Here is a 25,872-nt window from a genome sequence, read left to right on the forward strand (position 1 = left end):
CTCCTAGCGGCCACTTTTCCCATTTTATTGGCTAGGACAGAGAGAATTGAGAGGGGAGGGGGGAGAGGGAGAGAGAAAGAGACACCTGCAGCTTGTGAAGCATCCCCCCCTGTAGGTGGGGAGCTGGGGCTGAAACCTGGATCCTTGTGTGGGTCCTTGTGCTTTATACTATGTGAGCTTAATTGGGTGTGCCACTGCCCGACCCCTATATCTCTCTTATTCTATCTCTTTCTGTTATCCTCTGTCTAAAAAAGTTTAAAAAAGGGAGTTGGGCGGTAGCGCAGCGGGTTAAGCACACGTGGCGTAAAGCGCAAGGACCGGTGGAAGGATCCCGGTTCAAGCCCCCGGCTCCCCACCTGCAGAGGAGTCGCTTCACAAGTGGTGAAGCAGGTCTGCAGGTGGGGAGCCTCTCTCCTCTCTCCATTTATCTCTGTCCTATCCAACAACGACGACATCAATAACAACAACAATAATAATCACAACAATAAAACAACAAAGGCAACAAAAGGGTATAAATAAATATTAAAAAAGACATTTGAAAAAATAAATAAATGACTGCATGAGTGATAGAGTTGTATAGGCAATGAGCCCCAGCAATAATCCTGGTGAAAGAGAGAGAAAGAGGAGGAAATAAAGGAAAGAAGGAAGGGGGCTGGGTGGAGGTGCACCTGGTTGAGTGCACATGTTACAATGCACAAGGACCTGGGTTCAAGCCCTCAGTTCCCACCTGCAGAGGGAAAGCTTCACAGGTGGTGAAGCAGTGCTGCAGGTATCTCTCTGTCTCTCTCCCTAGCTATATCTCCCATCCTCTCAATTTCTGGATGGCTCTATCAAAGATAATAAAAATATTGAGAAAAGAGTGATCCAGGAGGTGGCACAGTGGCTAGGGCACTGAACTCTCAGGCATGAGGCCCTGAGTTTGATCCCCAGCAGCACATGTACCAGAGTGATGTCTTGTTCTTTCTCTCTCTCTCTCTCTCTCTCTCTCTTTCTCTATCTCTATCTCTCTCCCTCCTGTCTTTCTCATCAATAAATAAATAAAATCTTTATTTAAAAATATTGAGGAAAGGAAGGAAGGAAGGAAGGAAGGAAGGAAGGAAGGAAGGAAGGAAGGAAGAAGTAGATTCAGGCGCAACACTGTAAATCTGAACCACATGACGTTGGGAAGATCACTGAGCTGCCTGGAGTGGGTGAGATTGAGAGAAGCCTCCCCACGTGAGCGTCCTTGTGTGGGGAACTGGCTGAGAGAAGCTCAGGGTGAAAATCCATGTGGCCTTGCCGATGAGGCAGAGTGATGGGTATAGACTCTGGCTGCGGGGGCTTGGGGAGCCACCGTGCCTCTGGCTGTCCTTGCTCACGTCCCTGGTCTGTCCTGACTGCTGTAACAAAATGACTGCAGACCAGGGACTGGAACAGCAGATGTCTGTTTTCCCACAGCTCTGGAGGCCGGAGGTTCCGTGTCAGAGCTGATTCTGTCTGGAGACTTTGGAGAAGCTGCTCTTGGCCTCTGCAGTTTCTGGTGACTGTGGCCTTGCGTGGCCGCGCCAGCCTCTACCTGGCACTACACAGCCTCCTCCTTTATGTCTCTGTGTCCACACAGCCACCTCCTTTCTCTTCTGAGGACATGATTACAGGTGTAGGGCCACCCCCATCCAGGATGTCTTCATCTTCACATGCTCATGGTTGGGAAAGGTCCTGTGTCCACATGTGGTCACATCCAGGTGCTCTGGGTGTTAGAGCCTCACATATTTCGGGGGTCAGGAAAGGCGGGCAGCACAGTGAAGGCTACAACAGGCCCCATCTATGGGGTGGGATGAGTAAGAGCATGGGGGGTGGGGCAGGTGATATAAGAGTCAGAGGTGGGTCTGAGAAAGGTGAGAAGGGGACTTTCCATGACTGAACAGAAGGTGGAAAGACCTGAGCCAGGTGCTTGGAAGTTCCTGGAAAGTGGCACCTGATGTGTGACACAGGGGCTTCATTTCCTGACCCAGGGGGTAGGCTATTTTGTGACAGTGAGTTCCTCATAACTAGGAGTAATCAGGCCAGGGCTGCGTGGAGCTTGTTCAGAGTGCTGGAGAAGGACCCTCTGAACCAGTGCTGTCACCTGTGATAAGCTGGACTCCAGTGTGTGCCGTTCCTGGGAACATGCCTGTGTCTGGAGCTTTGTCCACTTAACCCCACAAATGATACTTTGCTTCAGGGGCAGGAGTCAACCTGGACTTGAGCCTACCCCCCCTTACTTTGGTTGCCTCTGGCTTCTATGGAAACAGACCCCCCCACCTTTGCGGAGACTCAGTGAGCCCCCGAGTTTATTTTTTTAAAGAAATTCTTATTTATTTATGATTTATTTATATATATATATATTTAATTTTCCCTTTTGTTGCCCTTGTTGTTTAACATTGTTGTGGTTATTGATGTTGTTGTTATTGGATAGGACAGAGAGAAATGGAGAGAGGAGGGGAAGATAGAGAGGGGGAGAGAAAAACAGACACCTTGCAGACCTGCTTCGCCGCCTGTGAAGTGACTCCCCTACAGGTGGGGAGTCGGGACTCGAGCCGGGACCCTTACACCAGTCCTTGTACTTTGCGCCACCGCCCGACTTTCGTCCCCTGAGTTTTGTTGTGGGGTTCCCTCCAACTGGGGTGTCCCACTGTTGTAAACTCCCCATATGTGTCTTCTCATCTACTCATCTGTTGGGTGCTGGAGGTGCTTAGAGCCCTTTGCAAATACTGGTACTTTTTTTTTTTTCCTCCTTTATTGGAAGGGATTGTTTACAGTTGACAGTAAAATACTGGGGCCTTTTCATTTCATGACCACTTCACCAAGAAGTAGTACTTCCCCATTCTGTGGGCAAAGAAACTGAGTCACAGAGGGACTTGCCCAAGATCTGTCTGCTTCTCCCCCCACACACCTATTCTCACATACTCGTACAGACCTGTTCATACACACACGCACACAGCCATTCAGCAGTCATGCCCTGTTGGAGCATGCCGGCACACTCACACACCCGCCACACACGCACTCCCACTCTCTCATAACAAACACAGTCACACACAATCACTCTCATGCGTCAGTTTATATGCACACTTACATACCCCCCTCCTGCAAACACACGCTCCCAACACACTCCCACTCAGACGCATTTACACACACACACACACACACACACACACACACACACACACACACCTGCAGTGCTCACTCCATAGTGTGAGGCAAGCCTCAAGCTGGCCAGGGTTCTGTGTGAACCTATGGCCTCTCCCACCCTCCCTGTCCCCCATTCCTGTTCCATTGATGTCCCTGCAAGTCTCTTCCCTTCAGTCATCTCCTGGAACCAGGATTTTCCCCAACATCCCTTTCCAGCCAGTGGCAGCCAAATGACCCCTGACTCCCTGGAGGTCCCTGGTCAGGGTCAAACCCACTTCCCCTGTCCCTCTTGCCACTGCTCTGGTTTTGGGGAAGAAGAGGACAGGTGGGCTTGCCTGTGGATGAACCCATAGCCGCTCTCCTGGGGGGGCTGTGAGAGGAGCAGCTGAGGGGCCTGTCCCAGAGGACAGGTGCAGACATAGCTTCGCCAAGCACCTCCCCAGGGAGTGTAGTGCAGGGTGGGGGTAGCAGTGGCCTGGCGCCCGTCCCCACACACTTGTGCACAGGACTCAGTGCAGCCATGTGGACTGGTTCTGTAGCACCTGCTGAGACAGCTGTGGTGGGCACGGCCCCGAGTGTGCGATTCACAAGGACACAGTGGCTCAGAGCGGGTGAGCGACCTGGGCTCCGCCTGCTGGGCCTTTGCCCAGTGGGATTCTCATTCCCATCTTTGCGGCTCCCCCAGCCCAAGTGCTCCTTACACCAGGCCTAGGAAAGGGCTGGGTGTCCTGCCGTGAGCTAGCACCACCGAGTGACTTGTGCTTCTCAGCCAAAGGAGCGAATCTGTGCCCTCTTCCCCCTACACTCACACATGATGGCAGCTGATTACTTTGTCCCACATGCCCATCTCCATGCCTTGGCCCAGTGTCAGCTCCCTTTTGGGGTGTGTGGCCTTGAAAACAGTATCCCTCCCAGCTCCACCTTGGACCGTGCCCCCACATGGCATATGGAGAGTGGCTGGGGATACCAGGGCCCCCTTGCTGGAGGGGCTGGGTGCCAGATTCCTGACATGTAGGCTGGGTGACTAACAGCTACATATGTGCCAACATGCCCTCCCACCCCCACATACACATTGCCACCAGCAGCCCTGGGGTGGGGGGCTTCGAGGATTCTGCTCAGGAACTTTTGTCTGTAGTTGTGTGTGTGTGTGTCGGGGGGGGGGGCTTGTATCTCAGCTGTTTTGCCTGCTTACTTGTGTCCTGGGGCCATGTACCAAGAATGGGAATGTGACTTCTTCATGCATTCTGTGCCCTTTCTTCTGCCCAGTGGTCGGAGGTCTCCTCTCCACCCACCCCCCAGAGGTTTGCATGTCTGAAAGGCCTTGGACATCAGGGGGACCCCTTGTGAACTGCAGGGTGGGAGAGGGCACTGGAAACATATCCCCCCCCCCAGCCTCCAAACCCTAGCAGCTGCTGGCTGTCCACCACCAGAAAGGAACAGCATTTTAGTCCTGAGGTGACACAGAGAGGGTCTCATTGCTGCTTGTAATTTCACCAAACGAGGACTCCCTCTTGAGGGGGGGGGCAAGTCCTGAGTGCTCTGGGAACCTGAGTGTGCGTGTGTGTGTGGACAGGGATGGACACTTAGCCTCAAGGTTATGTACATTTGGTAGGCATGAGTGCACGTCTGGTGCATGCCAGGCTGTCACCCCTGAGCATCACGGGGACTTTGCACCTGGCATAGATTCTAGTCCCGTCTCCCTGGCTTCTAGAATCTTCTCCAGGGTCCTTATTGCTCCTGATGCTTTTTAGGTCTATGAACCTGGTGAGTGAACAGGTTGAGTTCATGTCCCTGTAGCTCCACTGATAGCTAGATCCTGGGGGCAGTGTGTGTGTGTGTGTGTGTGTGTGTGTGTGTGTGTGTGTGCTTGTGTGTGTGTGGAGGGGGAGCCTTCTTTTCTGTACCTCTACTTCCATGGATGGATGGGGTGATGGAGAGGCCGGCTTAGGGGGTACCAATGCAGGTGATAATGCAGCTCAGCTCCCTTCCCCTCCCCTGCTTCTGCTATTTCTCTACACCTCCCCACCCCAGTGTCACTACTAACACTGCAGTTCTCACCCCTGGTTCTCCCCTCTCTCTGGTTCTCAAAGTGGGGCTGAACAGGAGTGTCCTGCCTGCTGGCTCCAGGTTGGCGGAGGCCCTCGACTGGCCTCTGTCTGCCTTAGGGTGCTGCAGGCTGGGGCAACGCCAGGTGACAGGACCTTGGGAAGGGACTTTCAGACCACTTGATGGCCCTCTGGACAGACTGCTGGTGGGGCAGGGGAGGCGCCTTGAGAAAGGAAGCTATTGAGACACTCGCCAGTGGCTCTGTTTGTGGCTTTGGACATTTGCGAGGAGTGGTTGGCCAGATGTCAGGGAGCGTCAGCTGGGTGACTGGCCAGAGGTGCTGGGGGTACATCTCTGGGCAGGTAGCCGTGAGGGTGAGACTCGGGCTTTCAATCTACTGCAGTCATGCCAAGTACTATGTTGTCCCACACCACCTATAGAACCTTCCAGGTTTTGGCAGAATGGAGAAGCAGGACCTTTAAGCTTTAAAATCACATGCTCAATAGAGAGGTCTTGGCATCTTAAAAAAAGAGAAGTGGGCTGGGGGCACAGCATAATGATTTTACAAAAAGACTTTCATGCCTGAATCTCCAAGGTTCCAAGTTCAATCCCTAGCACCACCTTAAGCCAGAGCTGAACAGTGCTCTCAGAACTCTCCTTCTGTCTTTCTCCCCCTGTATCTCTCATTACAATAAATAAATAAATAAGAATATATATAAAAAAGAAGTTATGGGAGTCGGGCGGTAGTGCAGAGGGTTAAGCGCATGTGGCGCAAAGTGCAAGGACCAGCGTAAGGATCCCGGTTCAAGCCCCCGGCTCCCCACCAGCAGGGGAGTCGCTTCACAGATGGTGAAGCAGGTCTGCAGGTGTCTGTCTTTCTCTCCCTCTCTCTGTCTTCCCCTCCTCTCTCCATTTCTCTCTGTCCTGTCCAACAATGACGACATCAATAACAACAACAATAACTATAGCAACAATAAAAAGACAACAAGGGCAACAAAAGAAAATAAATAAATAAATTTTAAAAAAAGAAGTTATGTGGCTCAGGAGGTAACATAGTGGCTAAAGCATTGAACTTAAAAGCATGAGGTCCTGAGGTCAATCCTCAGCATCACATGTGCCAGAGTGATACTCAGCTTCTCTCTCCTCTCTCTAACACTAATAAATTAATCTTTTTTTTTTTTGCTTCCAGGTTTACTGCTGGGGCTCGGTGCCAGCACTATAAATCCACTGCTCCTGAGGCCTTTTTTTTTTTTTTTTTTTTTTAAATAGGACAGAGAGAAATTGAGAGGGATGGGGGAAGATAGAGAGGGAGAAAAAGAGACACCGGCAGACCTGCTTCACCACTCACAAAGTGTCTCCCCTGCAGGTGGGGAGCTGGGGGATCAAACTGGGATCCTTGCACAGGTCCCTGCACTTTGTACTATGTGCATTTAACCTGGCGCTCCACTGCCTGGCTCCTAATAAATTGATCTTAAAAAAGAAAATTAGAAAGTAAGGAAGGATGAAAGAGAAGTTGTACCCATAGCCTCAGGATTCTGGGGGTCCTTTCCTGTTGTCATAGTGGCTCCCCTGCTGCCTCTCTCTTGCCTGCACTGGCTGTGGAGATAGTCGTGCCTGGCAGTGGACGGACAGCACTTCCCAGTGCATGCTCACAGAGCTGTTACTTGGGTTCTACCAGTGACACTAGAGTGCACTCGCTTAGTCCTGTCTGCCCTCCTGCTTCCCCTGTCCATTCGGGCACCCTTATTTTCATTTTTGGTGCACTTCAAAGCCAGCAGCGGTCGTCCAGCCCACCCGTAGGATCATTGTCTGATAACCTGGTCTCGTTCTCAGGACTCCTGGCCGATGACACAGCCCTTGAAGTCACCAAGGCTGCTTAGGCATCAGGGGGGCTTGGGACCTGTTACCCAGTCCTGACTTTGTCACAACAGCTGTGTGTGCTCCCCCCCCCCACCCCCACACACCCAGTAAACCATTTTCTCTCCCTTGACCCAGTTTTCTTACCTGTAAGATATGGGGCTAATTTGCCTTAGATCATGAGAACCCACATTCACTAAGCCCCACATTCCAGTTATCATCCTGAATCCTTTGAATCCAGGGATTACTCCCAACACGTGATGTCTGTAACGAGTTCAGAGAGGTAGGGTCACCTGCCTGAGGTCCTAGTGCTTTTGTCCAGCTGTCTGACTCGAATGTTAGGCCTCAGCTTCTACCATATGTGCCCTATTCTGGGGGGACCTATCTGTGATGCGCCCCCACCCCCAGCTGACTGTCCTTACGAGCTGCCTCCATGTGTGACTCCCTCAGCCATCCTAGCCCACGTTCACTTCTCTGTCACTTCCTCTTCCTGATGCAAGTATAAGTCACGGTGGCCTGGGGCAGCAGGGACACAGACCAAGGCTGCGGTGTTGAGAGTGAAGTCTCTGCTGGGAGAGGGGATGGGAGAGTGGGGCACTGGAAGCGTGATGTGGTTTTGAGACAGGGGGACCTGTGTCCTGAGATTCAGGACATTGGACCAGAGCAGACATTTTCCCTACATTAGGTGCTGTAGATTATCTGTATTCCAGTGGTTAGAGCCATCAGTTGCTGGACTTGTGCCCTACTGACTCCACCAGTGAGCTTGGCTGTGATGGGGCTAGACTGGGAGCCTGGGGCTGTGTGACTGGCCTGGCGTGTCCACATTTGCCTCCTTGAAAACAATGCCTGGAGGGCCAGGCAGTAGAGCAGCTGGTTAATGGCGTACATAGTGTAAAGTACAAGGGCCCTGGTTCAAACCCCCAGTTCCCCACCTGCAGGGGAGACACTTCACAGGTGGTGAGGCAGTGCTGCAAGTGTTCATCTTTCTCTCTCCCTCTCTGTCTCTCTCCTCTCTCAATTTCTCTCTGTCCTATCCAATAAAATGAAAAAAAAAAGGCCGAAAAGCAATGGATTTGTAGTGCTGGTACCGAGTCCTAGCGATAACTCTGGAGGCAAAACAAACAAACAAACAAACAAACAAACAAACAGACAAAGAAACAAAAAATGATGCCTTGTGGCCTGAGAGGTAGCATAGTGGCTAGAACATTTGACTCAAGAACATGAGGTCTTGAGTTTGATCCTTAGCATTGCATGTGCCAAAGTCATGCTCCTGTCCTCCCTTTCCTGCTTTCTATCTCTCCCCTTCTCCCTCATAAACAAACAAGTTAGTACTAAAAGAAAGAAAGTGATGCTTCTGGCACCAGACATCCCACCACATCTGTGTGTGGCTCTGTGCTCCTAGCTCAGTGGCCTCTGCTAACCAGTATGTCTTGTGGGGGTGCAGCAATGTGCAGACTCGTTCCTGGGCCAGGCCAGTGACTGTGTGTCTGTGACAAGCCATGGAGACCCAGACTCCATGGTCCCTGAGACCAGCACAGATGGGGCCCTTACTGGAATGTCCCCACCCAGTTCCTGGAGGTGAGAAATTTCTCTCTGCTGAAGAACAGCTGTGCTGAGAAGGTGGATCATGTGGCAGGGGACCACAGGGGCATGAGGGAGGATGCTCATGCTGGGTGTGTCCCCTGGCTGTCCCCTACACATAGCGCCAACCTCTCCTGTGGATCCCTGCCCCACTGGCCTCCCCACCCCTTTCCCGCTTCTTCCTTTGGCCAGCGGTCTGAGAGGTTGCTCAGGCTACAGGGAGAAGCCAGGGCTTCTGTGGAGGCTTTTTTTATGTTTTTATTTTGATTTATGTATTTTTATTTCTTTATTGGGGGATTAATGGTTTACAGTCGACAGTAAAATAGAATAGTTTGTACATGCATAACATTTCCACATAACAATACAACCCCCACTAAGTCCTCCTCTGCCATCATGCTTTAGGATATGAACCCTCCCCACCCCCTCCCCAGAGTCTTTTATTTTGGTGCAATCCACCAACTCCAGTCCTAGTTCTGCTTAGTGTTTTCCCTTCTGATCTTGTTTTTCATCTTCTGTCTGTGAGTGAGATCATCCCATAGTCATCCTTTGTGTCTGACTTATCTCACTTAACACAGTTTCTTCAAGCTCCATCCAAGATGGGCTGAAAATGGTGAAATCGCCATTATTATTATTTTTTTAAGAGTAGACTCTTTTTTTTGTTTGTTTCTTTTTTTAATATTTATTTTTGTTATTTATTCCCTTTTGTTGCCCTTGTTGTTTTATTGTTGTAGTTATTATTGATGTCGTTGTTGTTGGATAGGACAGAGAGAAATGGAGAGAGGAGAGAAAGATAGACACCTGCAGACCTGCTTCACCGCTTGTGAAGCGACTCCCCTGCAGGTGGGGAGCCAGGAGGATCTTTACGCCTGTCCGTGCGCTTGGTGCCACGTGCGCTTAACTCACTGCGCTACCGCCCGACTCTCGAAATCACCATTCTTAATACTTGAGTAGTGTTCTATTGTGTATATAGACCACAACTTACTCAGCCACTCATCTGTTGTTGGACACCTGGGTTGCTTCCAGACTTTGGCTATTACACATTGTGCTGCTATGAACATATGTGTACACAGATCTTTTGGGATGGGTGTGTTGAGTTCCTTAGGCTATGTCCCCAGGAGAGGAATTGCAGGGTCATAGGGCAGCCTTCTGAGAGTTCTCCAGACTGTTCTCCACAAGAGTTGGACTAACTGACATTCCCACCAGCAGTGCAAGAGGGTTCCTTTGTCCCCACACCCTCTCCAGCATTTGTTGCTGCTACCTTTTCTGATGTATGACATTCTCACAGGAGTGAAGTGGTATCTCATTGTTGTCTTGATTTGCATTTCTCTGACAATCAGTATCTTGGAGCATTTCTTCATATGTTTGTCAGCCTTTTGGATCTCTTCTGTGGAGAATATTCTGTTCATAGCCTCCCCCCATTTTTGCACGGGGTCATTTGTTTTCTTGTTGCTGAGTCTTTATATATTTTGGTTATTTGCCTCTTGTCTGATACATGGCATGTAAAGATCTTCTCCCATTCTGTGAGAGGTCTCTTTGTTTGGGTGGCGGTTTCTTTTACTGTGCAGAAGCTTTTAAATTTGATATAGTCCTGGGAAGATTTTCTTAAAGAGATAATGGAGTGTCTGACTCCCCTCCCCTTTGCATTTAGAGAGATCAGTTGGGAGCAAGGAGACTGAGACTGGAGACTCAGGGAGGCCAGCTGAGTGATGCTGCACCTTCTTCCCTAGAGCCTGGGGCTGGGGTGTGTGTGTGGTGGGGGAGGGGGCCCAAGCGCTTGGTATTTAAAGGAAAACCATACCCGCATCCCAAAACCTGTCTCTGAGCCGGTGCTGCAGGGACTTCTTGCACAGAGGTAGGAAGGCTGTGGGTATCTTGTTCCTGCTTCTCCCCACTCCAGGCCCAGTTTCCATGTTTGTTTCACTTTTCAGCTCCTGGCAGGATTTTCTCTGAGAATGCCAACTTCCAAATGGGTGGTGCATGTTTGCCCAGAGCATTAGGACCCCCAGAGCAGACACGGGCCTCTGCCAGGCTCCTGAGGCCCCAGTCTCTCTGTCTCTGTGTAGCCCTGCTCGGTGCTAATGGCTGGCAGTCCCAGGCCAAGGCCCTGTGCTGGGCCAGCCACCTGGCCAGTGACTCATGCTGGGGTGCTGGGGCCGAGAACACACTGAGGGTGTGCTAACAGCGAAGCCATCATGTCCCTGAGATCAATTCAGAGGGGGGACAAATGGCTTGTTGACGTCAGCTTGGCTGCGACTGGTTCCAGCAGCACCCGGTGTGGGGAGGTTGCATGATCCAGGAAAGCAGCCCCAGATTGTCGGAGGGGCCCAGCCACTCCTGCTCTTCCCGTCTCCCTCCCAAGGTCGTGGGTCAGGCCTCTGAGGCTGCCACTCAGGTGCCACAGAGCTGCCCTCTCTAGTGGGGCTCAGGGGAGTGAAGGACACATAGGTAATTCATGGTGGACAAGCACGGCCCTGGTGGTCTCCTCAGGCATTGGGTCCGTGCTGCTATGAACACAGCACTGGATGTCCACTCAGTGGGCTGGCTGCCTCTTTCTCTTCTGCACCTTTTCATGGAGGTGTGGCAGATACACCACCTACCCACAGGGCCTCAGTGCACATGGAGGAGGAGGAGGAGGGGCAGCTGGGGCTGGAGCCTACCAGCTCGCTGTCTCATACTAAACTCCAGCAGCTTCCCTTCTGAGGCCCAGGACCCTGGAGAGGGGGACCCTGGGACACCAGCCCTGTACCCTCATTTCTGACCCTAGATGTGCCCCTGAGACAAGTTCTGACCCGCCAAGGGGATCTCGGGCTGGGGTGTGGGGCTGAACTGGGCTTCCTCCTGGCTCAGGTTCGTAAGAACAATCTTTGGCCTTGCCGGTTGGCTCTGGAGACGTTTCCTAATTTCATTGGCAGCAGGTGGTTCTCCTCCAAGGTCTCAGAGCAGGCGTGTTCTCACCTTTGCACGTGTCTGTAGTCAAGATCTCACACCTTCACTGGGGAGGAAGAGACACCTCTCCCCCCAATAATTACAGGAGGCCAGTGTCTCAGTCTCCTTCTCACAACAGAGGGGGCTGATGCTCTGAATTCCAGACTTCCAGAAGGTACTTCCAGTAACACATTTTCTCTCCACCTTTTTATTTTGGGAATGCCCTCTCTCATGGGCAAGTATTAGCCAGATCACAATTCTTTCTCTCCTTTCTTTCTTTTTGGTTATTATTTCTTTATTCTATTTATTTTCATCTCATTAGCACTAGCAAAATTTCACGATCAGATCAAATAAGTAAACAAGTGAATTTGCGTGTCTAGTCCTATCTCCCTATGCTAGTCAGCTCTCAGCTGACAATTCACATCTAGACCCAGCACTGCCTATAAAATCTGTGGTTTCTAGTAAGCTTGGCTAAGTAGAATTGTGGTGGAGTTACACTTCAAAGTGAGGCCATCTAAGAGTTTTTCATATCCAGAGACTCAGCTTCAATATTTCTCATGGAAGGGATAGTCCTTGACTGGAGACATGTAGTCTGCACTGCAGGCTCTCCAGTTTCTTGATGGCCATCTTCTCATCACTCAGTTTAAAGTCAAAGATATCAAAATTCTCTCTGATGGGTGCTGGGGTCACTGACTTGGGGATCATAACCACATTCCTGTGAATTTGGAATCAGATCAGAATCTGAGCTGTGGACTTGTTGTGCTTAGCAGCAATTGCCTTAATCTTGGAATCCTCCAATAGGCAAGGGCCATCTGGCTTGGTTCAAGGTCTGTCTGGAGACTCCAGAGGGCTGTAAGCAGTGAAAGAGATGCCCTTGGAGTGACAGTACTGGGCCAATTTCTCCTTTGTGAGGTATAGGTGACATTCAACCTGGTTAGTCACTGGTTTATATTTCAGTCAGGTTTGTTTAACAGCCTATCAATCTGGAGGTAGTTGCAGTTGGAGATTCCAGTGGCTTTCAAGGGAACCTCACCCACTCGCTCTTCTTTGGTCTCCTTTGCATCCAGAAATGTAGCCTTACCATCAAGAATACTGCCTTTAGGATCTCTGGGCAACTTCTCATTTTAACCTGTTATATACTGTAATCCCTGAGGAAAGTGAAGAAGACAGATGTCCAGATAGTCTAAGTTCAGGTCCTGAAGGGTCTTCTGACATGCCATCTGCACATGGGGTTTCTCAAAGAAGGTGGCTCATACCTAACTTGCTGGCAGTGAAGAGGCTCTCCCTTTTCACAACCTTCTCTTGGATGGCTTTCCCCACCTCTTTCTCATTGTCATAGACATACACAATCCATGTGGTGATACCCTGCATCAATGGCCACCTTCACAGCCTCTTTGACAAGAAGAGACCTTCCAGGTGCCCAAGCCCACAGTGGGCATGTTGGCTTTGGTGCTGAGCTCCATGAAGGTGGCCGTGGTGGGTTTGGGAGGGTTCTGAGCAGACCTCTTGCCTGTCTTTCTATCTAGTTATCTATCTATCTATCATCTATCTATCTATCTATCTATCTATCTATCATCCATCCATCCATCTGTCTGTCACCTGTCTATGTTTATCTCTTTAATAAATTGGCAAAATGGCTAGAGATAGAGTGAGAATGAGCAGCATTGACAAGAACTGAGCAGGTACAAAGCAGGAGGTGTTCAAAGGGAGGGTGCATGGGTGTTTAGAGTGTAGGCATTGAGGGAGGAATTCCAGCTGGGGTTGTCATTGCAGGGGGCCTTGAAGACCCCGAGAGGATGGGGTGCCTGTCCACTGGCTGCTCCCCCAGGGTCTCAGCCCTCTTCTCTCCCACCTTCTGGGTGTCTCTGGACATGGTGGGCAGAGCTGTAGTTAGGGCACATGGGAGCCACCAATGGGGGCAGGTCTGCGGATGGGGTGACATCCCTTGGTTATTACGGTGACTTTGCAAGTAGGTGGATCACAGAGGGCCTGCTGTCTTTTCTTCTCTGCTCAGCGCTGCTCAGATCCTGTTGTTCCCACTGATGTGGAACTGGGGCAGGCTGGTGACTCAGCCCCTGTCCCCACACTGCTGCAGTGGCGAGATGCCTTCAGCCTCTGAGCCCAGCAAGCTGGGCACTGCTTGGGAACAGTGGCCAGGAGGCCAGGACACCGAGGGCCCCTGGGGACAGCCTCTGGGCAGGTGGCCAAGTGTCCTTGCAGCCCTGAGGTGAGGAGTCCACAGTTAGCTACAGCCTTGCCACCAGGCCAGTCACTCCCACAAGCCCCTTGTGTGACCTTGCAGAGTACCCAGAAGGACCAGGGGGAGTTTGTCATCATGCTTGGTGTCTCCTTCCTATTGCTTCTTCTTCTTCTTTTTATTTTATTTTATTTTATTTTATTTTATTTTATTTTATTTTATTTATTTGTCTCCAGGGTTATTGTGGAGCTCAGTGCCAGCACTACAAATCCACTATTTCTGGTGGCCATTTTTTCCATTTTATTGGATAGGACAAAGAGAAATTGAGAGGGGAGTGAGGGAGAGAGAGGGAGAGAGAAAGATAGACACCTGTAGACCTGCTTCACTGCTTGTGAAGGGTCCCCCCTGCAGGTGGGGGACTGGGGGCTGGAACTGGGATTCTTATGTGGTGAGTCCTTGTGCTTCCTATTATGTGCACTTACCCAGCTGTGCCATCGCCCGGCCTCCTCCCCCTCCTGTCTCCATCCCTGCAGCCTCAGGTGGTTAGGAGGAAGTGGAGGACTCTAGCACATTCCGAGGCCCTGCCTTGAAGGCCTGGAGTAGGGACAGAGGGTCTGGGACCATGTAAATGGGGAATGATATTGAGCAAAAGATGAGTCATCAAAGAGCAGGCACCTTTTTTCCCAGCCAGGACTGGGTGACAGGTCACCAAGCCCCAGTTGTATGGGAGGTGGGGGGTGAGGGTGATAGACATCTTCAGTTGTCCTCCAGAGTCCATTGGACCTGCAAGTAAACACAGAACACTTGGGAGCCACCTCCAGGTCTCTGCAGGTGACCAATCATCTTGCAGGCTCCTAGCCCCTCTTCCGTGACCCCCTTACTGTGTGCTTTAGTGGCTCCTGCCCCACCTCACCCTGAGTCTGGGTCCTCACAGGTTTAATATCACTGCAGTGATATTTGCAAGTGAAACTGAAAGCCAGAAGACACAGACAGGGCCATAGCCCTAGTCATATCCGAGAGGGCAGAGGGGGAGCTTCCAGCTGACTCAGCCCCAAGCTTCTGCCTACTAGAGAGGAGGGGGTGGCGAAGAGAGTTTGCCTGGGCTTCCTTCTGTCAAGGCATGCATTTCCAAGAGTAACACTTTGTGTATGAAGTCCAATGCCCGGGAGAGAAGTTGCGGGCCACAGTGGTCAAAGTTCACTGACCATTTTGTGAACAAAGCAGGTTGGGGAGGTAAGGTAAGCGGGATGTTCTGTGAACAGATCAATCATGTGCCCAGAAAGCAGCAAGCCCCTTTGAAGTGCAGCCTCTGGTTGTACTTAGCGGCCGGCTAGGCAGATGGTGGCAGGGCAGTGTGTGGCCCACACACTGGTTGAATGTCAGAGGTACCCACAGGCGGGCTGCACAGGAAGAGGCTGCCTCTGAGCAGAGCCTAGCTGGGGCCTGGGGGGGGGGGAGTTCGATGCAAGCAAGGCCCTGCCTCTCACCTGATGAGGGTGGGGCTGGGCTGCACAGTCTTCAGGGAGTCCCTAGTTTCTGCAAGTCCCTTCTGTTAGTTGGGCCAGTTCCCTGAAAGGCAGCTCCAAAGACCCTGATGCTCTCACATTCTTTTCTTTCTTTTTTAAAAATTTTTTTAAAAAATATTTATTTCCTTTTGTTGCCCTTGTTGTTTTATCCTTGTAATTATTATTGTTGTTGTTATTGATGCTGCCCTTGTTGGATAGGACAGAGAAATGGAGAGAGGAGGGGAAGACAGAGAGGGGGAGAGATGGATAGACACCTGCAGACCTGCTTCACCGCCTGTGAAGAAACTCCCCTGCAGATGGGGAGCCGGGGGCTTGAACCAGGATCCTTATGTCGGTCTCTGCACTTTGCGTCACGTGTTCTTAACCCGCTGTGCTACTGCCTGACTCCCACTCTCAGGTTCTTGGGATTGAGGGATTATCTGAGGGTACTTTGGCATGATCTCTCTGATATGTGATAAAACCAAGACAACCAACAGGGAAGTGAGCTGGTGGGAGCTGTCTAGAAAGAGCAGTTCATGCCAGTGGCATAAAGCAATGTGGAGTCAGGAAGGTGGCTGGTGAGGCTGGTGAATGGGTGAGAGCAGAGAGGCCAGTGGAGGCTGGGCATGTGGGACCTTGGCAAGCAAGCCAAAGCAAGGAGTTTGCACTAGGTTCTAAGCCTGATGCAACTTTCAAAGCCTCCCTGTGGGTTCTGAGGGAGGAAGTGAATTTGGAGGCTTTGAAGATCACAGGAGAGAGGGCAGCAGTGAAGGGTTCAATACTGAGTATTTGGTGAGCTGGTTGATAAGCAGAACAGCTACCATTGATGTTATATTCTTTCATGTACTCATTTATTACTGAGAGAGAGGAGGTAGAGGAGGGCTTCACCCTGACACATGTGATGCTGCACTACTCTAGCATATGCAGTGCTGGAGATTGAATTTAGGACTCCATGTTTCAGAGAGCAGTGCTCGAACCACTGAACAACCTTCTAGGCTATTCCATTACAAATTTAAATACTTAAAAAATTTTACTTATTTATTTATTCCCTTTTGTTGCCCTTGTTTTATTGTTGTAGTTATTATTGTTGTTGTTATTGATGTCACCATTGTTGGAATAGGACAGAGAGAAATGGAGAGAGGAGGGGAAGACAGAGAGGGGGAGAGAAAGACAGACACCTGCTGACCTGCTTCACCGATTGTGAAGCGACTCCCCTGCAGGTGGGGAGCTGGGGGCTGGAACCGGGATCCTTACGTCAGTCCTTGATGTGCACTTAACCTGCTGCGCTACCACCAGACTCCCCATTAAAAATTTAATAATGTATTAAGAGTATATAGCAACTTATAGTTTATAAAAGGTATGTTTTCAAATGTAAAACTAGGAGGAAATTAAATATAACTAGTTTTTTTTTTTTTTTTTTTTTAAGATTTACTTATTTCTGAGAAAGAGAGATAACCAGAGCATCATTCTAGCACATGCAATGCTGGCTTATCGAGTTTAGGACCTCAGGCTTAAGGGTCCTAAATGCTTAATTTACTGTGCCACCTATAGCTTAGTTTAGAATAAAATCATTGTCCCATCCAGCAACTCCAGATTCTCCACTTAGGAGGTGTCTTGTCCATAGGTCCAGGGCTGCTGGGTAAAGAGCTGCCTACCCCTCCCTCCCATGTCCTTCAGGGTGCAGGAGCCAAATGGCTCTTTCTGTCTACTGCCCTCCCTCCCTCTTTCCCTCCCTCCCTCTCTCCCTCTCTCTTAGCAGGGTTCTTTCCAGCAGGACCCCTCTCTGTGAGCTGTGTGGTTGCTTCTTCCAGAAAAGGTAGAAACTGGCTTTCCTGTTACACTTTTCTCATTGTCCCTGGCTCCAGCTTTTTTTCTTTTTTTAAAATATACTACCCACCTACACCCTCAGGACAGCTGCCATCTGCTGATAACTGTTTGTTAACTAGGTGTGTGGGGGGGAGGGTAGGGGGGTTATTTTAATGATGTCTTTGGGAGCTGTGGCTTTAACTCTGACCCAAACCAATGATTTGGACTGGAACTTGAAGTAGGGATTAGTGTCCTAGGCCTGCAGTAACCAGATGGTCTCAAACGGAGGGGTTTAAAACAACAGGAACGTCTTTCAAAGTTCTGGAGGCTGGAGGTCTGAAAGCCAAATGTGAGGCTAGGCTCCCCGAGACAACTCAGGGAGAGGATACTTGCTGCCCCCCCTGCAGCTTCAGGTGGCCCCAAACATGTCTTCACTGGTGACTGCATCTCTCCATCCCTGCTATCATGGCCCTTATGCTCCATGTCACCTTCCTTCTTAGCTCATGACACATGTCATCGAAGTAAAGGCCAACCCAATTTTTTTTTTATTGTTGTAGTTATTGTTGTTGTTATTGATGTTGTCATTGTTGGATAGGACAGAGAGAAATGGAGAGAGGAAGGGAAGACAGAGAGGGGGAGAGAAAGACAACTGCAGACCTGCTTCACCATTTGTGAAGCGACTCCCCTGCAAGTGGGGAGCCAGGGGCTTGAACTGGGATCCTTACACCACACCGCCAGTCCATGTGCTTTGCTCCAAGTGCACTTAATGCGCTGCACTACTGGCCGACTTCCAGGCCAACTCAAATTCTAAAGGATTTCGTCTTTCTTATCTCCATTGCAAAGACTCCTTCTCACAAGCCAGGTTACATTCTGAGGTTTGAGTGGACATGTCCTTTTAGGACCACCACCTACCCCACTTCTGGCCTCATGGTGGCCCTGAGAGGGAGGTGACCTTGTGGTGTCACTCTAGTCACACAGCCCCTTTGGCCAGGCTTAGAAACAGTCTTGCGGGGAGTTGGGTGGTAGCGCAGGTGGCGCAAAGCCCAAGGACTGGAGTTCAAGCCCCCGGCTCCCCACCTGCAGGGGGGTCACTTCACAGGTGGTGAAGCAGGTCTGCAGGTGTCTATCTTTCTCTCCCCCTCTCTATCTTCCCCTCCTCTCTCCATTTCTTTCTGTCCTATCCAACAAGGACGACATCAAAAACAATGACAATAATAACTACAACAATAAAACAACAAGGGCAACAAAAGGGAATAAATAAATAAATAAATATTAAAAAAAAAAAAGAAACAGTCTTGCTTGTCCTGTGGCTTAGGGAGAGGCACCATTTCAGCTCATGGGGGGGGGTCCTTTCTTCCACTTCTTTTTTTTTTTTTTCCTTGTCAGATTTCATCTCCTTTTCTTCTCTCTGCTACCACTCAATTATCTGCCCAGTGTCCCTTCCAGGACAGTTCCATTAGGCCCAGGACCTGACTGCTTCTGCCCTGGGAAAGGGGTGAAGTGGGGGCTCCCTCACCACCTCATAGGACTTGTTAAAGTCCCGGAGCCCCAGTTTGGACGCAGCCATCAGAAGTGATCAAAGGACTGGGGATGATTAAAGGGCTGGGGACGGATGCTTTCAGCTGAGGAAGAAAAGGCCAGGAGTCACTGGATTGTCTTTTGAGTTTGGAGAAGGGAATTATGACTGGAAGGGTGGTGCCCAGCTGTTTCCCATCTCCTCTGAGGACAGAAACAAAAGAGGAACTGAGTGCTGTCCAGTTTGAGCAGTAGGTGAGATACAAGGATGAACTTCCTGGCTGGGAGTATAGCCAGTCGCAGGGATTGACTGGGTTTCCTGAGGGACCCTGGAGAATGAATCTTCTTGCCTGGAGGCAGGTTGGTTGCCCTGGCAGAGGACGGAGAAGGGCTCTAGAGGCAGAGGGTAGGCTCTGGAGCACACAGGACCTTTCTGGCCTTCAAGGTGGGCTCCCTCCCTCCTGCCATTGTTCTTTGCTGTCCCACGGGGGCGCCTTCTGGTGGAGTGTGCAAGTATGTTTAGTTCCACCAAGAATGGGACTGAACCATGCACAATGCTCTGACCTCTGCTAATCTGGTGGCTCTCCATGCCAGCTCTCCCAGAGAACAATCGCATGGGTGTGTCTGCACTCACCAGGTGCTTTCACACAAACACTGGAGAATAATACAGCTGCCTGAGGTTGGATGCTGTTCCAGGATGGGCCTTATCCTAGGAGGCAGTGGTGTTGGCTGTTTCTGAGCAGCCCTGTACAGGCAGACTACTAAACACAGGGCGCAGGATGGCCCCATGTGGGGTTGGGGTGACCATAGGCTGGTTAGTTAGGGGCTGGTTTTCCAAGAACTGTCCTACTGCTGGTATGTAGGTCACAGCAGGCAGGCTATCAGTGACAGCGGGGGACCAAGGCCTGGCACCCAGGCAGGAGAGGGCGAGGGCGTGTTCGCAACCGAAATGTCTGTGGTTTTGCAGATCCATGTACACAAACTCACTGGGTTGAAAATAGTTTAAAATATTCAAAGCATGAGGGAGGAGTGACTGCTTGCCTTAAAAAGGAAGGACTTGATTTCATTTACATAGAAAAAAAAAAAAGAAAAAGCCCACCAAGCACAGCGCATCCTCAGCTGAAGTACCCGCATAAACTCACCCTCCGCCCTCCACTCAGGTCCCAGCCGCCCCTGTATGTCTGGAATCTTCCAGAACGCGGGTGTGGGTGGGGAGGCAGGGCGGGCGGGGCGCCCTGGCCAGCAACCTGAGACCCGGGATGAGCCCTTGGGCACTCACCTGGGCACACAGCTCCCTCCCTCTTCCTTGCTAGGAATTCTCCTTTGGTCCCTCACTGACTTGGGTTAGAAGCCAGGGTCTAAGCAGGGATGAGTAGGCGGGGTTCCCAGCTGACTCAGCGGGAGTAGGGGGCTGGAGGGGATGGGGGTGGTAGAGACGCCAGTTTGGGGTTGCAGTTTATCACAGGTTGGTAATAGGGTTTGGCTATTAGTCCCTGGGTAGCTGGAAGCCTGCAGAAATAATCTCCCAGATAGATGAGGAGGGGACAGCCCCTCGGGCTGCGTGTGCTCCCTGCCACCTCTCCCCATGCCTTCACCCACCCTTCAGAGACTGGGACCTAGCTGCTGACAAGGGGGAGACCCAGAGGTCTCTGCTTCGCCTCCTTGAAGCCCCTCACTGTGAAGTGGGGGAGTTTGGGGCGGCCCCCTCCGCGCCCGCGCTCCCTCTCGAGGGCGCGCCAGAGACCCCGAGCGGGGTGTGGGGGGTGGCGGTGGTGGAAGGAGGCTGGAGCGCAGCCCCCCGCGCCCGCCCCGCCGCCTGGGGCCGCAGGACTTGCAGGCGCCCCGGGCTTCGGGCCAAGGGGCCTGGACGCCGCCAGAGCCCGCGCGCCGCCGCTTAACCCTCGGAGGCGCCGAGCGCGGGAAGGCGGCGGCGAACTTTGTTTGGCTGCGTCCATAAAACCTCCCGCAGAAGGAACCGTGCGCCCCAGGGCAGGGGCGGACTCCCCCCTCGGCGCCGCCCCCACATCCGCCCACATCTGGCCGCCGCGGGACGTCGGGGGAGGGGACGGCCCCGTGCGCCCCGCTGCAGAAGAGGGGCGCTCGGCTCAGTCGCCCAGAACTCAGCCGTCCCCGCGGCGGCCACTCGGGCCCCAGCCCCCCCAGGCCCGGCCTTGACAGGCGGGCGCGGCAGCCAGTGCGAGACGGGGAGGCCGGGCCGAGGGTGCGGGAACCCGATCCGCCCGGGAGTCGGGGGCGGGGCGGGGAGCGGGGAGCGCCTGCGCCCGCCCGCCTCCCCCATTCATTCAGCCGAGCCCTGGGGGCGAGGGGCTCCGGCGGCCAGCTCTGCACGGCGGGAGGTGGGCACCGCTCCCCAGCCAGCGCGCAGGGCCCGGGCCCGGCCGGGGGCGCTTCCTCGCCGCCGCCCTCCGCGCGCCTCCACTCCCGCCAGCCACCATGTCGGACCCCGCGGTCAACGCGCAGCTGGACGGGATCATCTCGGACTTCGAAGGTGGGTGCCGGGCCCCGCGGCGGCTGCTCAAAGCTCCCCTCTGGGCTGTGCGCGGGGGGCGACGCGGGAACCCTGGGGGGTTCCCTCCCGCCTACGTGAAGAACTCTGATCCGAGCACCGAGCACCCTCCCCGACCGCCGGGCGCTCCCCGCATACTGTCTCTGGGCTCTCCTTCCTTTTGTTGTTGTTTGTGTTTGCAGAGGCAGACACCCCCCTCGAGGGCGCTCGGGCCCCCCGCGGGACTCCTGGGGCGCAGTTCCAGCTTCCGCAGCCGTTCAACCCCTGGCCCGGGCGCTGCCCCTGGACTCTCGGACCCCACCGGGCCGGTGGGCTGCGGGGCTGGGGGGCTACAGGTCTGGGGGGTGGGTGAGTTCCCCGCCTCCGCATCCTGCCAGGCTGGACAGCCCCCTCCCCCACTCCAGTTTCGGGGCCTGGGCTGTGCGAGCGGGACTGGGGTGGACTGGTGTATGTGTGTGTGGGGGGTCGCGGTCCGCAGAACCGGCGCATCTAAGGGGGCCACGGCCCAAGTCGCGGCGGTGCTTAGAGAGAGACATCTCACGGGCCCCCTTCGGGTCTGGGAGGCGCACTCAGCCGCCGCGCGGAGTCGACGGGGTGGGGAAAGAAGGGCCCGGGAGTGGGGAGAGCTTTTTGGTCCCCTCCCCCTCTCGAGCTCTACAAAGTGCAGAGAGACTTGGGGGGCTATCCCCCTCCGACTGCGGTCGGGCATCCCGCACCCCGCGGTGTGTGCGCATTTCCGTAGGTCCTCGTGACTGCCGGTCGCCTCCCGCGTCCTGTGCGCACCCCGAGAGTAAACAGCGGCCGAAAGGGAAGCTCACACAATAGTCTGAGCGCCACCGGGGCCGGATTTCTGAGGGGCGGGCCCGCTTCTGCCGGGCCCGGAGCCCCCGCCCCTCGGAGGGGCTCCCAGGCAGCATTGGGCAGAGCCCTCTGCTGGGCTGAGAGGAGGACAGGCTGGGCAGAAAGGAGATGCAGACCTCCGGGTGCCTGGCCCAGCCCAGCTCCAGGCCCTCCACTCCCACGGGTGGAACCTGGGGGTAGGGCGCCCAGTCTGTGGAGAGAGTCCCAGTCTGCTACTCCGAGGCTGAGCCTGGACTAGCCTGAGCAGCGGTGGGTGATGGCCAAAATGCATCTCTCATCCTCACTCTTTAGGACACCCCTGCACCCTGAGCAACGATCAAGGGTCGGAAGGGTTGTATGAATTGCACTGGTTATCTGGCATTTCAGGGAGCATACTCCTCCAGGGGTCTGTCCACTTCTGCTTTGTTCCTTCTCGCTGTCTGCCTGAGGCAGCTCCCCTCTGCAGCCTCCGTTTTGGGGGTGTGTGTGCTGGGGGGTGATCTTTTCTGCTGCTTGGGGGCTCTTCCTCTGCAGAGCCGCTCGAGGAAGCCCCTCAGACCGAGAATGGCTGCCCCCTGCCGGTCATTTTGGCGGTGTTCCTTCATTCCCTGACCTGAAAATCCCGGACTGGCATCCGGATTTCTGGGAGAAAAAAAACAAAAAACAACGGGATGAGGTGGGACCAGATGGGGAAGCTGAGACTGAGAGTCACGTGGATTCCCAGCCGTCACTGTTTGTGACACGTTGGTCGTTAGTGCCTCTCCCTCTGGGGTCCCTGCCTGTAACTCCATCCTCACCCTGACGTGCCCCCATCTGGAGAGCTAGCGGCCTCAGGCTTCCTGACCCTCCTTTGCAGCTGAGACAATGGCCTCATTGAGACAGTCCCAGGGCAGCAGTTGGCAGCCTGAGCCCTGGGGGTGGGGTTCCCTGGACCCTCGGTTTCCCTGTGACCACCAGTGTGTGGTCTACAAAGTTTCTAGTGCTGGCTGCCCAAGTCACCGTGTGTGTGTGTGTGTGTGTGTGTGTGTGTGTTTGTATGTGTGTTCGTTCTGAAATTGGCCTCTGAGGGTGCTGGGGACTGCTGGCCTTGGCTAGACGGATGTGGGGCAGAATGGTCAGAGGAGAGAGTGCAGCCCAGCACAGTGGGTGATAGCAACTGGCAGAGCTGGGCCAGAGAAAGGTCACTTCGGGAGAAATCCTATGGCCAGACCTTGAGCCCAGAAGGAGTTTGATTGCAGGAGGAAGGAGGAGAGCATGCAGGCCGGGGTGCAGCAGTAAGAGCCATGGCGGAGGCTGAGATGAGCTGGTTTGGCAGGGGGCTGGGGCCTAAGGAGGGGCCAGCTGGTGGCAGTCAGTTGAGTGAGGCCAGAGAGACAAGCATGCCTGCTAGGTGTCAGGACCTGCTCTGGGAGGCCGCCTGAGGGAGCAAGAGCAAAGCCGGGCTGCCCACCTGCTGTCCCAACTTCTGCCAGGTAGGGCATTTGAGGGAAGAGGATGTGGCCAGCTCCACCTAGCCTCACCCTGGGGGTGCCTTTGAAGGTGACCATGGTCCATGGACTTGGCCCCCGTCATGAAGCCCTTGGCTGCTACAGGGGGGCGGCCCTAGGGCACCCCCAAATAGTCTGAGTACTGAGTCACAGCACAGCTGGAGCGGGGGTGGGGGGTGAATCTCAGACCCAGCATATCCTATCCTAGACTCTTGCAGTGGGGCTGAGGGCCCCTAATTGGGGTGTCCTGAGTGGTTTGGAGCTGGTGACAGACTCCATTCAGAGCTGCAGGGCTGCAGGGCTGCAGGGAGCCACCGGGACGGGTGTGGGGTGGGTGCTGCTCAGATGCCAGTGGTGGGTAGTGAACAGTGTGTCCCAAGTTCCAATTCTGCTGGTGCCCCATGCCCCGGGCCCGACCTCCCTCTGCCCAAGGCATGGATATGGGGGGGGCACCCCTCTCTTAACCCATGGCGCTCTCCTAGCACCGAGACAGCCATAGCTCCTGAGGGTGAGGTGATACCCCAAGGATAAGGTCTGTGTTCTCTTCTGGATGTGTCTTTTGATTGGGGTCTCCCTTCTCCTATTCCCCAGGACTGAGGGAATCACCCTCTGGGACTGGGAGGGTGTGATGCCACCTTGGGCCACCCACTTGGCCTTCACCTCCTCTTGAAGGGTGATCTTGGGGTACTATGTAGTTCAGATTTTGGAGCCGTTTCCCCACATTTCTCAGTAAATAAGGGCCTCAGCGTGGCCTTGTCATTGAATTGAGTGCCTCAGGGTGCCAGGCAGGGACTCCCTCTCCTGTCTTCCTCCATGTTGTTGGAGGCTGTTGAGCGGCCTGTTCTGTAGAGAAGGAAACCCAAGTTCACGATCAAAAAATGCTATTACAACTTGGTAGTTTGTGTTAACAGAAGTGTTCCGAGTGCCAGCTATTGGCCTACTTTCACCAGCAGTTTGCTGTGACCGGATTTGCACATGGCAAAAGGCTCTGACAAGTCTTTGGTGTTGGTTGGGATAGAATCTTCTAGAACCTAGATACTCTGGTTCACCATCACCTTGGGGGTTTTGCCTGCTGGAGACAGCACTGGGGGTAGTCGGGGGGGGGGTGCAGAGGAGAGATGGGCCAGATGCCCCTGGGACAAGGGCTGTGCCATGGCTGAGCCCAGGGGCCTTTCCTTTGGAAGGACCAGGCCTGTTGCTTGGTGATGGAAAACTGTCCCTAATTAACCAGGGGCCTCTTGAGTGATGAATTCTGCTTTCCTGCATGATCAAGGCCTCTTGTGACTACACCTCGTTGTATGTGTGTGGCAGCAGGCAGGAGCCTTGGTGACCATGAGGTCACATGTAGGTGGGAGCAGAGCTCTGTCCAGGCCTGCCCTGCAGCTAAGAGGCCACAGGTACCTTATGTGCCCTCACTATTGGCCAGGGTGCTGTTCAAGGCTGGAGCACAGGACCAGGAGCACCTGCTTGCCTGGTTGTGGGAGACAGACAGACGAACAGACCACCTGGGTTGTGGGCTTCCTGGTGGATCCAAAAGCCAGACCTGGCTGAGACTTGGGGACAACAGTGTGTTCAGGAAAGGCTTTTTCCCACCTTCTTTAATTAAGTTAAGTTAATTCATTTTCATAGGGAGAAGTTTGAGAGGGGAGGTAGAGATAGGGAGAAACACCTGCGCATACATGTGCATGTATGTATGTATTGTGTATGTGTATGTACGTGTTGTGGCTCAGAGGGTAGAGCACCATATTTGTAGGCAGGAGGTCCTGAGGTTCAAGTCCAGCTGAATATACCAGAATGATGCTCTGGTTCAATACCTCCATCCTCATGTTAATTAGCAAATCAGTCTTTATTTACTTATTTTTTTTTTTACTTATTTATTCATTTTGGATAGAGACCAAGAAATGGGGAAGGGAGAGAGACACCTGTGAAGGTTCCCCCACTACAGGTGGGGACTGGGGGCTTGAACCCTGGGCCTTGTGCATGGTAATGTGTGTGCTCGACCAGGTGCACCCCTGCATGGCCCCTGGACAGGCTTTCTGGAGCCACGTGGGTTCCACACTGGAAGGCTGTGGCAGAGGACCTGCGGGCAGCTCACATCCAAGGGGGAGTGAGGATAGGGCTGTTGAGGGGATGAGCCGAGCCTGCTTGCCAGCTGTGACTCAGGGCAAGTGTCCTAGCTCCCCACCCCTCACCTCAGTCTCCCTTTCTGTTGAGCAGAGTTAACCTAGTACTCCTGGTGGAGGTGACTATGGTTGATAGTCTGGTCCTGGGAGTGTGGCAGGGGGTGCTGCTGCATTTGGAGCTGGGTAGGAGGGGGGCAGTTTTGAGGTTTGGGCAGTATGGCTAAGTGCAGAGGTGCAGGTGGGGCAGGCTTTGATGGCCATGGGTGAGCATCTGTCTGAGTCCCCTGAAGAGGAGGATGAGCAAGTGGCCAGCATA

At 53.2% G+C, this 25,872-nt stretch overlaps 1 protein-coding gene and 1 pseudogene across 5 annotated transcripts in view; one reads left to right on the plus strand and one right to left on the minus strand.

Annotated features, from left to right (window-relative positions):
• Positions 1-25,872, plus strand: part of SEPTIN9 (septin 9) — a 184,613-nt gene that overhangs the window by 57,677 nt on the left and 101,064 nt on the right. Inside the window, exon 1 of one of the 5 annotated variants that reach the window (XM_060202824.1) lies at positions 18,815-18,834. The exons of 3 other annotated variants lie outside the window; for them this stretch is intronic. Coding sequence is in view for 1 of the 2 variants with exons in the window: in XM_007532515.3 (XP_007532577.1) it covers positions 21,034-21,088 (55 nt within the window). In the remaining variant the exon portion in view is untranslated. Of the gene's footprint in view, positions 1-18,814; positions 18,835-20,669; positions 21,089-25,872 lie in introns of those variants that run through there. One more of the 5 variants, XM_007532515.3, reaches the window with a different exon arrangement.
• On the minus strand, positions 12,102-12,995 carry LOC103121962 (aldo-keto reductase family 1 member B10-like; annotated as a pseudogene).

Source organism: Erinaceus europaeus, chromosome 12 (genome assembly GCF_950295315.1).
Source record: "Erinaceus europaeus chromosome 12, mEriEur2.1, whole genome shotgun sequence".
NCBI classification, from domain to species: Eukaryota; Metazoa; Chordata; class Mammalia; order Eulipotyphla; family Erinaceidae; genus Erinaceus; species Erinaceus europaeus.